This window comes from Anastrepha obliqua, chromosome 1, assembly GCF_027943255.1.
Source record: "Anastrepha obliqua isolate idAnaObli1 chromosome 1, idAnaObli1_1.0, whole genome shotgun sequence".
Lineage (NCBI taxonomy): Eukaryota > Metazoa > Arthropoda > Insecta > Diptera > Tephritidae > Anastrepha > Anastrepha obliqua.
The window spans coordinates 169,380,296-169,395,281 of record NC_072892.1 but is presented as its reverse complement, the minus strand read 5'-3'; the positions used below and the strand labels follow the sequence as shown (position 1 = coordinate 169,395,281).

The following is a 14,986-nucleotide window of genomic DNA, read 5'->3' as shown; positions in this document are numbered from 1 at the left end:
CCGAAGAATAGAAGAAAGTAAAATGCGAAATACTGGAATTCAGTCACTTGACGGTCAATGTTTCCTTCCTTTTTGAATTAGTCCAAATTTCACTCTGGCGCGTACAAGTTCGTGTCCCGGCTTAGTAGAGATTCACGCTAAATAGAGCAGAGCGCTGCAAAATGGTGATATTAAGTAAACTTTATAGTCATGACCTCGACAAAGTCTTGACATGTAACGACATGGCTCACAGTGGCTCTTGTGCGAGGAATTTAGTACTCAACTCATACAAATTTCTTATATCAAATATGAAATATTTCGCACCAGTTATCGGTGTAAGTGTGTGCTCTTAAATGAACGAAAAGTTTTTTTTATAAAAACGAAATAATTATTTACAGTTGCCGTTAATTGTGCACATACGCTCGCTCAATAAGGGAGTGCTCAAGTCCACACTCGAGTACTATGCGGATGCGGTAGGCGCTGGCACAGCGACAGGCTATGCGATAGTTGTAATGATTTGCCTTTTACGGTTAGTTTACAATAACAAAAAACAATACATTTACATTTATTTATTCAAGTGAATTGCCACTCTTATTATCGACTGTAATTCAACTTGCAGAAATGTGTTGGGAAAATTCGGCAAATACAGCTTTCTTTTTCTGCCAACTTTCATAGGCAGCTTCGCACTGTGGTTCTCACCGAGTCCAAGAGTTCATCGTCTATTTGAGACCAGCGTATTTCAGTGTGTAAGTGTATATATTTGCATATGTATATTTAAGAACGAATTAGAATACGAAAGTTTTTTTGGTGCTGAGTTAAAATTTACAAATTACAGTGTACGCGAATAATGTGAACACCGTTAACACAATGAATACTTTTGATTTTGTATTGACTACCCCAAATATGTAGTAAACAAGACGTGAAAGCTTCACAGATGAAATGCATTATATAGCACATTGGTTGGCTGGTAAGGAGATTGACCTCTGTACATCGGAACAGCTCTATTGAGGAAGTTATGTTAGGAAGGAAATAGATAGACTAATCATAACGTGGGTTCTCAATAAGCTGAAGAATAGTACGGCAATCCTTGAAACTGGGCCTTTGGCTATTGATCATTGATGAGCTCTGGCAGGCTCTCGACGATCTCGGATACGAGGTTCAGGGCTTTGCTGACGATCTAGTTATCATGATTAGAGGCAAATTTAACTCGACTATAACTGAACGGCGGCCGCCGTAGCCGAATGGGTTGGTGCATGACTACCAATCGGAATTCACAAAGAGAACGTTGGTTGAAATCTCGATGAAACACCAAAATTAAAAAAAAAGAAAAACATTTTTCTAATAGCGGTCGCCCCTCGGCAGGCAATGGCAAACCTCCGGGTATATTTCTGCCATGAAAAAGCTCCTCATAAAAATATCTGCCGTTCGGAGTCGGCTTAAAACTGTAGGTCCCTCCATTTGTGGAATAACATCAAGACGCACACCACAAATAGGAGGAGGAGAAAATTAAGTCTACGAACCCTTAAACTAGGGGACGCCGACTTAACTCTATCTGGGTACATGAAATATCTGGGAGTAATCCTTGACAAAACCTTGACCTGGAAAAATCACTTATCGTACAACACAAATAAAGCCTTAAGAGCAATATACGTATGCCAAAGGCTTTACGGTAAAACATGGAATCTGCGGCCTAAGATGATGGCATGGTCTTATAAGAGAATAATAGTGCCAATGATCACCTATGCCTCTCTGGAGTGGTGGCCAAAAGTAGATCAAACTATGACTCAGTTAACATTTAACAAGGTATATAGAATAGCCTGTCTAAGCGTAAAGGGAGCAATGCGAATTTGCCTCACAGCGGCTTTAGGAATGATAACTGGACTCATTCCACTACATATATTTTGTAGCCAAAGGGACGGCAATCAGTGCAGCTCTAAGGCTTCTTAATCTATTCCAGCTCAAAGAAAGCAATCTTACAGGACATGTAAGGATTCTGGGTGCAATCCTGAACTTTTCATGCCTCACAGTCCACGACAAGATGGAAAGGAAACTAGGATTCTCCAAGAAATTCAAAGTGGTCATTATGACCGCTCAGCGTGGAGAAACAATGAAATATCTTTAAAACATAGCGCACAGGTGTGGTTTACTGATGGGCCCAAAGTGGAATACGGTAGTGCAGGGCGGGAAATGTGGAACCACGTCTCAAGAACGCAATTGCAATGGGAAAAACCACTTCCATTTTTCAGGCGGAGGTCCACGTCTTAGAGCTGTATGCCAGAGAGAAACGCGCGGTGTCCATATGAACATTCTCTCTGACAGTCAAGCAACTCTAAAATCGCTGGATAGGGACATGAGGGTCACGAAGGGAATAAAAGTGCAGACACTTTAGCGAAAAAGGGGGCAAACACTCCCTTCATAGGTCCTGAACCTTTCTGCGGGGTAAATAACAGCTTCAAAAGTGTCTTTCTAAGTGAGCAGGAAAAACGAGGCCTAATCGACTACTGGAGAGCCCAATCGGGCATGCAGCAGTCGAAAAGACTTATAGATCCAGAACGGATAAAGGGGGAAGCAATCCTTAACCTTGGATGCACAATAGATCTATTCAGGTCGGAGTGCACAAACAGCCAATCAATAATAATAATAAAATGTAACACATTTAAGTATTGGATTGAGCAATAAGTTCGTAGCGTTTTTACCAAAGACTTCTATTTAAATAAAAAACAATAAGTTAATTAATTATATATTAGCCGTTGCTGTTTACAACGCTCTCGACCATTTGGCTCTCGACCATTTGCCGTTCCGCCAAAAATCGCTTGGCATGGTGTCAAAGAAGTTGTTGAGCCAGTTTTTAAATACCTCTTTTTTATCGAAGGTAATTATGGTTTGATAGGGAGCGGAAAAGATGGTAATCGGTCGGTGCAAGGTTCCTCTATAAGTGTAATCTGGCTAGAAAATTCTGTGCTTGATTTTATAAATACGGAAACGAAGGCAAAGCAGGCAAATTTTCTCTCTTGAAAAGCGGCGTCTGGGGAGTTGAAAATCAGTTGACTACTTTAAATGTTAAAACGAACTACCTTGGCGTCAACCTTGATAAAGCCCAGACTTGGAACTCTCATCTTGAAAAAGTTACTGCAAAAGCCGCGGGAGCATTCTTTGCCTGTACAACTTTTCCGCCTCGTCTGTGTCGACACAACAGGAGCAATGAAAACATGCCCAACTGACGCAATGTAACGCCAAAAAGAAGCTCCTTTGATCTCTTTAAGATTAAAAGGCATCTGCGATCTAAAAAGTGGTGATATGAAAGGGCATTAAAAGATCTTATAAGACTTTCGACATACCCCTTTTCTTTTTGGGTTGCTACATTAACTCCCGACCTCATTCTCTTCAGGAACTTTCAAGTTCTTATTAATGAACGTACGACCTGGAAAAATAATTCTATCACACTAACGAATTTCTCCGGAGGTGGAAGGAAAAGAAAAACGTTGAGCACCGGAGAAAATTTTATCGGTCAGCAACAAGCGAAACAAATTCTAACAACGGAAAGAGGAATTTCTGTTAAACTACTTTCACTCAGCAGTGTAGACTTAAAACTTCTAACTGGTTACTTTACAGGCCACTGTAGCCCGAGATACCACTTAAACAAAATTGGTCCCTCTGAGACAATCATGTGCCGATTCCCTAAATTGGGCACTGAGAATTCAGGACACATTATTTGTAAATGTCCTACACTGAGTTTTGTCCATCTGCAGTCTGTCTCAGTCTGCTAAGCTCACCCGTTTGTTAACCGTGGCTTTGATGGCGCAGAAGGGAGTGACAGAACGGGATCCGAGCTAAAGAAGTTGTCTGAGGCCATTCTAGCTAAAGAGTCAGAGATTTCGTTACCCACGAGCCCCTGCATCCATGTTAGCATCAGGATATTATGTCTGCCGACATAGTTTAACCTGGATTTACAGTACTCAACTACCCATAAAGTGGTTGGAGGTTGCCTGAGCGCAACTTTGCCGTCGCTGCAGACACATACAAATTTGCCTCTCCATCTGTTTTCCACAACTAAGTTCATTGCTTCTTGAATAGCATACACCTCCGCTTGAAACACAGATGCGTACCTTCCGAGAGCAAAGTGAAGTTTTGTCCCGCTGAATTCCACGTAGGCACCAGGGCCGGAGCCGGAGTCAAAGAGCCTTGTTTGACTTACAAATTGTAAGTTCAGGCTATCCAAGCCATTCATATTATTTAATACACCCTTAGGGTATTAGGACACTTTTTTAATGAATTGGAAGATCTCAGTACGGTGGAAATCAGAGATCTTCTAAATTTTTTGAAAATTACAGACCCACTGGTTTTAGGAGGGAAACGGACAAGTTCACCACGCGGTATCACAATGGCCTATGAGCCTAGCCTAGCCTAGTTCGGGCACAGGACCGTTTAACTTTTGCTAAAAAAGCTTTTGCGATTAAATGAAAAACCGGACATCTAGTAACAAATGTTACCAGCTTATCAATTAAAGAAACAGTATATTGATTGCTTATCTCTGCAATTACTGTAAGGAAGGTAATTACCGCTTTGGACTCGTTGTGTGTGCGTTTGAAATTATTCGGGGAATGCCTGACCTCTCTCTCGACTTCATTCGAGTACTTCGATATTAAATTCGTTTGATCACTGTGCCTCAGCTGAAAACTGCTGGGCTGATGAGCCGGATAAACAGGGAGCCCATGGGATGGGATTGGGGTTACCTTGAGAACCTGTGCTCTGCTCCTCGAAAGGTGGGCCTCGCATCAACTCAGTGAACACTGGAGACGCAGACGTCACGAAAAGTCGCGAAATCCTTCTAGACGCGGGTAGATCGGGGGCGCTCGGGGGAATTTCTGAGGCTAACAAAGCTGCAACTCTCAAATTTGGTGAGTGCCATTACCGGACATTGTCATCCATGCGGTGAGATTTGGGATGGCTCGAGTGTAGGACGAGGTGGAATCATCTCAGCACCTTCTCCTCAGCTGATCTGCTCCCGTCGGACTAAGATTCAGATATTTGGGCTTACACTTTTTTGCTACACCTGCGGATATTGCGGGTTTAAATATCGCAAACCTGGTGAATTCCATCAGCAGATTAAAGTAGTAATTAGTCACCGTTTGGTCATCATCCTACTTCTTCCTTCTTCTCCCTTTTTCAGTTTTTGTTTTGTTTCTCCCCCCTTTGTTTCAGTATAGTTGCTTTCCTAAGATGTGAAAAAACTGGCCTGCCAGTGGATTATTATTAAGCGGTGTTCCACTTGTTTGAGAAATGAAGAAACAGAAAAAAAGTACTGATTTTTTTTTTCAGTGAGTGCTTAACGCGTTTCTGTCATGCGAATGAAAGATTAATTCGATTGAAATAATTTTGATTTACGATGAATACTTTAACATTCCTTAATAAGCTTATTTCTATGTTTGGTTCGTTTTTGCATAAATCTCCATTTCACAAATGTGAAGCCGCTCGGTTTTAATTAGTTCACATTATTGAGCGTGCACTCTGTTTGAAAGTTTTTCAAATTACCATTTATGCACAAACATTTCACAGTAAACCGGAAATACAAGACCTTGCACACGCACTCGCATATTACGTTTGCAAATCGATCGAAGCGGCGCTTCGATTAGTTAAAGCGCTTCAGCAGAGCAGCACTTTGCGCTGATTTGCTGTTGAATACAACTCGGAATGTTATAGGAATCCAATTATGAGAGTTGCAGGAATTTCAGAGCACAGTCTCAGCTGTTAGTAATAGGAAAAATTGAAGGTGGGTGTTCTCCAAAAGTTGAAAAAAAACAAAATGTCCATAAATTTTGAAACAAAAAACAATATTTTCTTTCCAAAAAGGATATTTTGTCTTAAAAAATTTAAATAATAAGAAAAATTGGAGGTGGATGTTTTTTCAAAAATTAAGGAAAAAAAGTCCATTAATTTTTAACCAAAAAAAAAAAAAATATTTTCTTCTCAAAAAACTATATTTTTTTTAACAACTTCAAATAATAAGAAAAATTGGAGGTGGGTGTTCTCCAAAAATTAAAGAAAAACTAAACTTCATAAATTGTACACAAAAAAAATATAATTCTCTTCCCACAAAAGTATATTTTGTCTTGAAAAGAATTAAAAAAAAATTTTAATTAAAAAAACAATTAAACAATTAAAAATTTTTTTTTTTTAATTTTTGGAAAACACCAACCGTCATTATTTTAAAAAGACAAAATACAGTTTTTTGGGAAAGTTTTTATGAAAGGTTTTTCTTTAATTCTTGGAGAATACTCAACTTGAATTATTAAAAATTTAAATTAAAATTAAACAAAAAAAATAATTAAACAAATTTAAATGAAAAAAAATATTTCAAATAAAAATTTAATTTTAAAATATTAAAAAATTTAAAAAAATATAATTAAATTAATTAAAAAAGAAAATATTATTTAAAAACTCTAAATTATAAAAAAAATTAAAGGTGGGTGTTATCTAAAAATTAAATTTTTTAAAACTTTTTTAAATTTTTAAAACAAAATATTTTTTTGAAAGAAAATTATATTTATATTTTTTTGTTCAAAATTTATGTAAGATGTTTTTTTTAATTTTTGGAAAGCACCCACCTTCGGTATTTCTTAAAACTTTAAATTTAAATTTAAAAAAAATTATATTAAAAAAATTTAAATGAAACAAAAATTTTGAAATACTAAAAAATTAAACAAAATGTAAAAAAATTTTAATTTAAAAATATTAAAAAATAAAAAAATTTAATTTAATTATAATAAAAAATTAAATTAAATTAAATATTAATTATAATAAAAAATTAAATTAAATTAAATATTAATTATAATAAAAAATTAAATTAAATTAAATAATTAAAATTTTTTTTTTTTATTTAAAACCTTTAAATTATAAGAAAAATGAAAGGTGGGCGTTTTCCAAAAATTAAATTTTAATTACATTTTTTAACTCTTTTTTAATTTTTTTAAAACAAAATATAGTTTTTTTGGAAGAAAATAATATTTTTTCTTCAAAAATTGTGTAAGTTTGTTCTCTAATTTTTGGAGAGCACTAACTTCAATTTTTTTATTATTTAAATTTTTTAAGACAACTTTTTGGGGCAAAAATTATATATTATTTTTCAAAGTTTTTGGATTTTTTTTTTTGTTTATTGTTCGTGTTCCAAGTCTTTGGAATTTTGTGTTTTAATGTTTGGAAAACATCGACCTTCAATTTTTATTATTAATCCTTTTATTAATAGATGGGACTGTGCTCAGTAATCTCCGCAACTTTCAAAATGAGATAAGAAATAATAGGACTATGAATAAGTTCGTGCGGTTTTACAACAGATGGCGTAACTTGATTATTATTCCATCGATCCACATTTCCAAACATTCATTGGAGAGCTACTGTCGTAAGGCACAAACGTCAGTATAAGTTTTTTATTTGAAGCGTAAACAACAATATTTTTACCACACTTGAAAATGTCGAATTTCGTGCCAAATAATGTGTTTTTGCGGGGAATTTTTTAATATGAAGAAAAAAGCAGCCGAAAGTCATCGTATCTTGGTGGAAGTTTATGGTGAGCATGCTCTAGCTGAGCGAACGTGCCAGAAGTGGTTTGCACACTTTAAAAGTGGTGATTTTGGCTTGGAAGACGAAGAACGCGAGGGTGCGCCGCCAAAGTTCATGGATACCGAATTGGAGGAATTGCTCGATCAAGATCCGGCTCAAACGCAAGAAGAGGTTGCAAAAACTTTGGGAGTTGATCAATCAACCATTTCCAAACGTTTAAAAGCCATGGGAATGATCCGAAAGGTAGGCCATTGGGTGCCGTATGAATTGAAGCCAAGAGACGTTGAACGCCGTTTTATGGCATGCGAACAACTGCTTCAACGGCACAAAAGAAAGGGTTTTTTGCATCGAATTGTGACTGGCGATGAAAAGTGGATCCATTACGACAATCCAAAACGTCGGGCAACGTATGGATACCCTGGCCATGCTTCAACATCGACGTCGGCGCAGAATATTCATGGCCTGAAGGTTATGCTGTGTATCTGGTGGGACCAGCTGGGTGTTGTGTATTATGAGCTACTGAAACCGAATGAAACGATTACGGGGGATGTCTACCGACGACAATTGATGCGTTTGAGCCGAGCACTGCGAGAAAAACGGCCGCAATACGCCGATAGACACGACAAAGTTATTTTGCAACATGACAATGCTCGGCCACATGTTGCACAAGTGGTCAAAACATACTTAGAAACGCTCAAATGGGATGTCCTACCCCACCCGCCGTATAGTCCAGACCTTGCGCCATCCGATTACTATCTCTTCCGATCGATGCAACATGGCCTGGCTGACCAGCACTTCCGTAATTACGATGAAGTCAAAAAATGGATCGATTCGTGGATTGCGGCAAAACCGACCGAATTTTTCACAAAGGGAATCCGTGAATTGCCAGAAAGATGGGAAAAAGTAGTAGTAAGCGATGGACAATACTTTGAATATTAAATTTGTAACCATTCGAAAAAAACCGCACGAACTTATTCATAGTCCTATAATACATACTTTTTTTTAAATTTATTATGAGAAAACATAGTTTTTTGGGAAGTAAAATTTTTTTCTTCAAAATTTATGGAAGCTTGTTTCTTTAATTTTTGGAAATCACCCACCTTAAATTTTTCTTATGATTTAAAATTTTCAAACTACTTTTTGGGGGAAAAATTATGAATTCTTTTTCAAAATCTTTTGCTTAGAAATCCCCGCAACTTTCAAAATGAAATAAAAATAATAATTTTTTTTTATTTATTACAACAAAACATAGTTTGTATTTTTTTTTCTAAAATATTTTTTGCAGGTTTTCTTTTTAATTTTTGGAACACAACTTCAACTTGTTTTTTTTATTTTAATTTTTTAAGACAACTTTTTGGCGCAAAATTATATATTCTTGTTGTATTTGGATTTTTTTATTAATTTTTTTTGAAAACACCAACCTTCAATTTTTCTTATTATTCCTTTTATTAATAGATGGGAAAGTGCTTAGAGATCCACACACCTTTCAAAATGAGACAAAAAGAATATGTTTTTTTTTAATTTATTATGACATAACATAGTTTTTTGGGAAAAAAATAATGTATATTTTTTTGTTAAAAATTTATGGAATTTTTTTCTTTAATTTTTAGAAAACATGTACCTTTTAAAGTGAACCAAAAAAACTATGCCAAAATTTTCAAAAGTAAAAAATTTGGTAATGAATGGTACAAAAACGAATCGCGAGCTGCCCGAATGTAACTTGCAGGTATTTTGGCCCACTCGCGGATAATGGCTTTTTTCAGCGCCTCGAGACTCTTTTAGTTCTGAATCTTTTAGTTCGGCCATTGCTCTCCAATATGGCCCAAAGAGATTAATCCATCGGATTCGCGTCTGGTGAATTTGAGAGCCGTTGTGTGGACGTTATGCAGTTCGAATCGTTGATTTTTAACCATTCTTGGTTCATTCGAGCTTTGTGAAATGGTGTCGAGTCCTGTCGAAACGTCTGTGTTCATTCGCCATTTGATTGGCACTTCGTCGCGGATTTCGCTCAAGTCGCTTCTACACTTTTTTCACGTGGCGTTTCAGTCTTTTGATGACCCTCTCCATGACGTTTCGCGATGCTACCAGTATCATTGTAACGAGTAATGGTGCCATAAACAAAAACTGTATTTTCTTTAAGGTGCTCGAGCTCACGAGCAATCGCTGGTCTGATTTTCCAGCCAAATATAAAACAATCACACTTTTACGTTTGAAATCCATTGCTGATTTTCTTTTTTCGCGTTTACTCTCGCCAAAATGCTTCCGCGCGCTTGTAAACAATATTCTGGACTATTCTGGTCATTTAGTCAACTAACAGACAGCTGATGCCCGTGCATCTGAAGTTGGTTACACTTCGAGTGACGGACCCTGTACTTGACAAAAGTCAATGATGAAATATGAGAAAATAAAAAAGGTACCGTCTAGCATAGGTGGGCACTTTGCAGTAACAGTAAAAATGCAGTAAATATAATATTTTACTGATATTGCAATTTAATTTTCATTACCAGTAAACTTTTACTGATTACTGAAAAAAATTGCAGTAAAAAAAATGTTAATATAATTTGATTTGCTATTAGCTATTAGCCTTTCTTAACACAAGCATTTCGAAATTTGAATCGCTGAGTTTTTGCAGGTGCATTTTTATATTTTAAAAATGCGTTTTTAATAGCCTGATATTTATTTAGGCAACTTGTTGTTTCTTCTCGTTCGGCCAGGTATAAGAGCGTTTTTTGAAGATGATTTTCCGAATCAGTGGAACCACATTGTATGCTAATATCTATTTAAGTAAATATATGCATAAAACAAATATTTAATTGAAAACCAAGTGTAAAAAGTTTACCATTACTTTCATCCCCGAAGTCAAACAATGTTTTTTGAGGTGGTTGAGGTAGAATACGAGTTTTGGCACAGGCTACTTTTCCATACTTGACCACATATAAGGTTGGCAAAAAACTCTTGCGGTATTTCCGCAAGCTTGTCTTTGCAAGCGCGTAGTTCCAGTTGTATTCGTCGCATCGGTTCACGCTAGAGCTTTTGATTAGTTGTGGTTTGCTTTTAGTCGTTCGTGAGTTATAGCGTCGCAAACATGGAGCAAAATAAAGAGAAAATACGGCATATTTTACAGTACTACTACGATAAAGGCAAAAACGCATCTCATGCTGCCAATCAAATTTGTGCAGTTTATGGACCCGATACAGTTTCTATTTCCAGCGCACAACGATGGTTTCAACGTTTTCGTTCTGGTGCAGAGGTGATCGAAGATGCGCCACGGTCCGGAAGGCCTGTCGTCGAAAATTGCGAGAAAATCGCTGAATTGATCGAAAGAGACCGGCATAGTAGCAGCCGTAGCATCAGCCAAGAGCTGGGCATGAGTCATCAAACCGTTATAAACCATTTGAAGAAGCTTGGATTCAAAAAGAAACTCGATGTATGGGTGCCACACGACTTGACCCAAAAAAACATTTTTGCCCGTATGGATGCATGCGAATCGCTTCTGAATCGCAACAAAATCGACCCGTTTTTGAAGCGGACTGACTGGCGATGAAAAGTGGGTCACTTACGACAACGTGAAGCGCAAACGGTCGTGGTCGAAAAGCGGTGAAGCTGCCCAGACGGTGGCCAAGCCTGGATTGACGGCCAGGAAGGTTCTTCTGTGTGTTTGGTGGGATTGGCAGGGAATCATCCACTATGAGCTGCTCCCCTATGGCCAAACGCTCAATTCGGACCTATACTGCCAACAACTGGACCGCTTGAATGCAGCACTCATGCAGAAGAGGCCATCTTTGATCAACAGAGGCCGAATTGTCTTCCATCAGCACAACGCCAGGCCACACACATCTTTGGTGACGCGCCAGAAGATCCGGGTGCTCGGATGGGAGGTTCTTTTGCATCCACCGTATAGTCCGGATCTCGCACCAAGTGATTACCACCTATTTCTGTCCATTGCGAAGGAGCTTGGTAGTCGGAAGTTGTCCACGAGAGAGTCTGTGAAAATTGGCTCTCCGAGTTTTTTGACAATAGGGAAGCGAGCTTCTATAAGAGGGGCATTATGAAGTTGGCATCTCGTTGGGAACTCGTCATCGAACAAAACGGCGCATATTTGACTTAAATCGCATAATTATAACCAATTTTATAAACAATTGAAAATTCAATAAAAATACCGCAAGACTTTTTTGAGAACCTTATAATAGTCTAAGAGCTCATGATCAAAAAACCCAACATATTTTATACTTGTTGAAATTTTGTGTGAGACTAGTTTTTTAATACTAGAATCGATATCCGGCGGGCTGGCTGCTCAATAGCGGTCTTAATTATGCGTTTTTATTTTTTAAAATTGTTAATAAAAAACATTTATAAAATGAAACGATGGTTGCCAGCCCATTCTCATGGTCCCAAAGTACTGCCAGCCCATGTTGAAAGTGCGTTGATGGAAGCACAAGTCAACATATTTTATACCGGCTGTCTTTTTTACACGACATTGGCAATACAATAAATTGATGAAATGTGTAGAGCCATTCTGATGGTCCCATCACATGGAAAATTTGGAAAATTTCATTCCTGTGACTGCGAGCGAGACCGACTTACGTGAATGTGGGCGCGCGAGAGAGAGCGTATATCGTTTATATATTGTCTCTCTTGCACGCGCTGGCTCTACTTTTTCACTAGGAATTTTGAATGGTGATTCATAAGTCACCATCTGCCTGCAATACAATAGAGGCGGTATTCAAGGACAACATTGTCCGGACCCAAAGTACGACGTCATGTTTCGTTAGTTCTTTCCACAGTGTTGGCCAGTAAAGACGTAAATTTTAATTTTTCGTTCGATTTTCTTACTTGTTATTTAAAATGGAATCTTCCATCAAGTGCGTTTTTTGTAACAGTAAAAGTACAAATGATAAACTCGTTGCTTTTACTGTGCATACGTTAAAAAGTGCCGGGAAGTGTTGGACATTCGGAAAAAATTTAATTTAAAATATAAAGATGTTATTTTACCAGCATCAGAATGTGATGACGGCTATCATATAAAATGCCATAAAATGTTCTTAGCAGTCATGAAATAGTATTATAAAAAAAAGGCACTTACATCATAATATATTTCAGTTCAAACAGGTATGAAAATATTTACTTTACTGTAATAAGGGAAGGAATATAATACTAGTTCCGATTATAATTTTTTTTGTATTCAAATATATTTTTACAGATGAACCGACACCAAGCATTTCATCTGCTCACGAAATAGAACAAACACATCAGGAAGGTCAATCTGCCATACAAGAACCTTCAGCTGAAAAATTAACGGAGGCAGCATTAAGTGTGAAGCAGGATATTTGTGCATTTTGTAATAAAAAATATAAAAAATCCAAAGGACGTCAGGCACCACTTGTCAGAGGAGAAAAAAAAAATTCTCATTGAAGCCTTGGCAGAATATTTGGATGTTGTGAGAGATAGTGAATTTTGTAAGTCACTTTCTAACGAGTCTCCGCACTTATTTTATCACAAAATCTGTCGGGTTGAATATTTTAATAAATTTAAAAGCAATCCAACTGCAGACACAAAATTTAATCTGAATCGGGAACTACACAAGGAAGCTGAAATTGATCAGTTCATCCAAAAAAAAAACATCATTGCTCGTGGCAGTTGTTGCTTTTTAATATCTCTGGGTGAAATATAGGATGATATATTGAAGAAATTGTACGAAGACCGTGGCTATAGTTATGATGGTTCATGCAGCCTTCAACATTTGCTGAATAAAATTCTTGATAAATTCAGTGATGAAATTAAAGTCTCAGCTTTCAGAAATAAAAACGTAATTTTACCGAAAAATAAATTAATAGATGATGGCCTTTTTTCGCTGTTACAAGAAGATGAAATACTCCAAAAAGTAGCATTCATTTTACAAAGAAGAATATTAAATATTGAAAAGAAGCCTTTATCATCGAATGTAAAGTTGAATAAATTGCCGGCTGGAGAATGTATGATCGACCGTGATTTGATAAATTTTTTGAATGATGATGATGTTGTTGAGCGGTGTCCGAAATCGACGTAAGAACACCCCAGACTTATATAGAAAAGTCAATTCAATTGCGGCCGACACAATCTACGCGGTTACGAATGGAAATATGAAGCCTGGAAAGCATATTACCTTGGGAATGGCTATGAAAAGTTTAACCAGCAGCCGTAAAGTTGTCGATATTCTCAACAAATACGGTCACTGTTGCAGCTATCATGTTCTCGAAGAACTGGAAACCGAAGCTACATTTTCTGCTATAGAAAGGACTCAGAATGTCCTGAAGGTATTATGTTGGCATCAAATTTAAATACTGGGGTGGTTTTCGATAATTTCGACAGATGTCTCGAAACAACCAGCGGGAAAGATACCCTACATGATACGGTTGGTATCATCTATCAAAATGTAATTAATAATGATAGCAATGTTGCTGATGATGAATGTCAACGTGACCCAACTGCTGCAGGTCCATCAAAAAGACGACGCACATTTGATGCAATCTCCACAGAACTTACACTGAAGCTGAAGAAATAGAAAATGACTATTTCAGTTCAGACTCGGAATCTATTTCTGACATAGAAAATTAAAAATTTAATTTTGTTTTTTTTTTCTACTCATTTAATAAATTAAATAAATACAATAAATAAAGGAATAATAAATTAGAAATAAAAACTTTTTTAAGAAAAAGAAAAAAAAATCCCATTCTCTAATTTTTTGATGAACAAACCTTTCATCCTTCCCATTTTTGCAAGACTGTACGGAGAGACAGAATATGAACAATATACGCTCTCTCTCGCGCGCCCACATTTACGTAAGTCGGTCTCGCTCGCACTCACAGGAATGAAATTTTCCAAATTTTCCATGTGATGAGACCATCAGAATGGCTCTACACATTTCATCAATTTATTGTATTGCCAATGTCGTGTAAAAAAGACAGCCGGTATAAAATATGTTGACTTGTGCTTCCATCAACGCACTTTCAACATGGGCTGGCAGTACTTTGGGACCATGAGAATGGGCTGGCAACCATCGTTTCATTTTATAAATGTTTTTTATTAACAATTTTAAAAAATAAAAACGCATAATTAAGACCGCTTTTGAGCAGCCAGCCCGCCGGATATCGATTCTATATAGTATTAAAAAACTAATGTCACACAAAATTTCAAGAAGTATAAAATATGTTGGGTTTTTTGGTCATGAGCTCTCCGTCTATAAGTGTTGAACATTTTTTTAACTTCCTCTTCTGTTTGCGTTTTAGCTGTTTCTAAAAGAGCTTTCACAAATCGCAACTTAATGTCAGGGACAGAAATAGCGGCAATAACAGCATCCCAAGCGTCAGGCTGAATCAGGAAGTACTTTTCAAATCTTTTAAGCAAAGCTTCATGCATTTTTTTGCTACTTTCGGTTAAATACTTAAAACTTTTAGGCTCCAAACGACGCATT

The 14,986-nt window shown here is 36.8% G+C and overlaps 1 protein-coding gene across 1 annotated transcript in view; it reads left to right on the top strand.

The window, feature by feature from the left end:
* Positions 1-74: 74 nt before the first annotated feature.
* Positions 75-14,986, top strand: part of LOC129240711 (uncharacterized) — a 32,210-nt gene continuing 17,298 nt past the window's right edge. Inside the window, exons 1-3 of the mRNA XM_054876673.1 lie at positions 75-314; positions 378-508; positions 599-725. Of these exons, the coding sequence (XP_054732648.1) occupies positions 162-314; positions 378-508; positions 599-725 (411 nt within the window). The 5' untranslated portion in view covers positions 75-161. The remainder of the gene's footprint in view (positions 315-377; positions 509-598; positions 726-14,986) is intronic.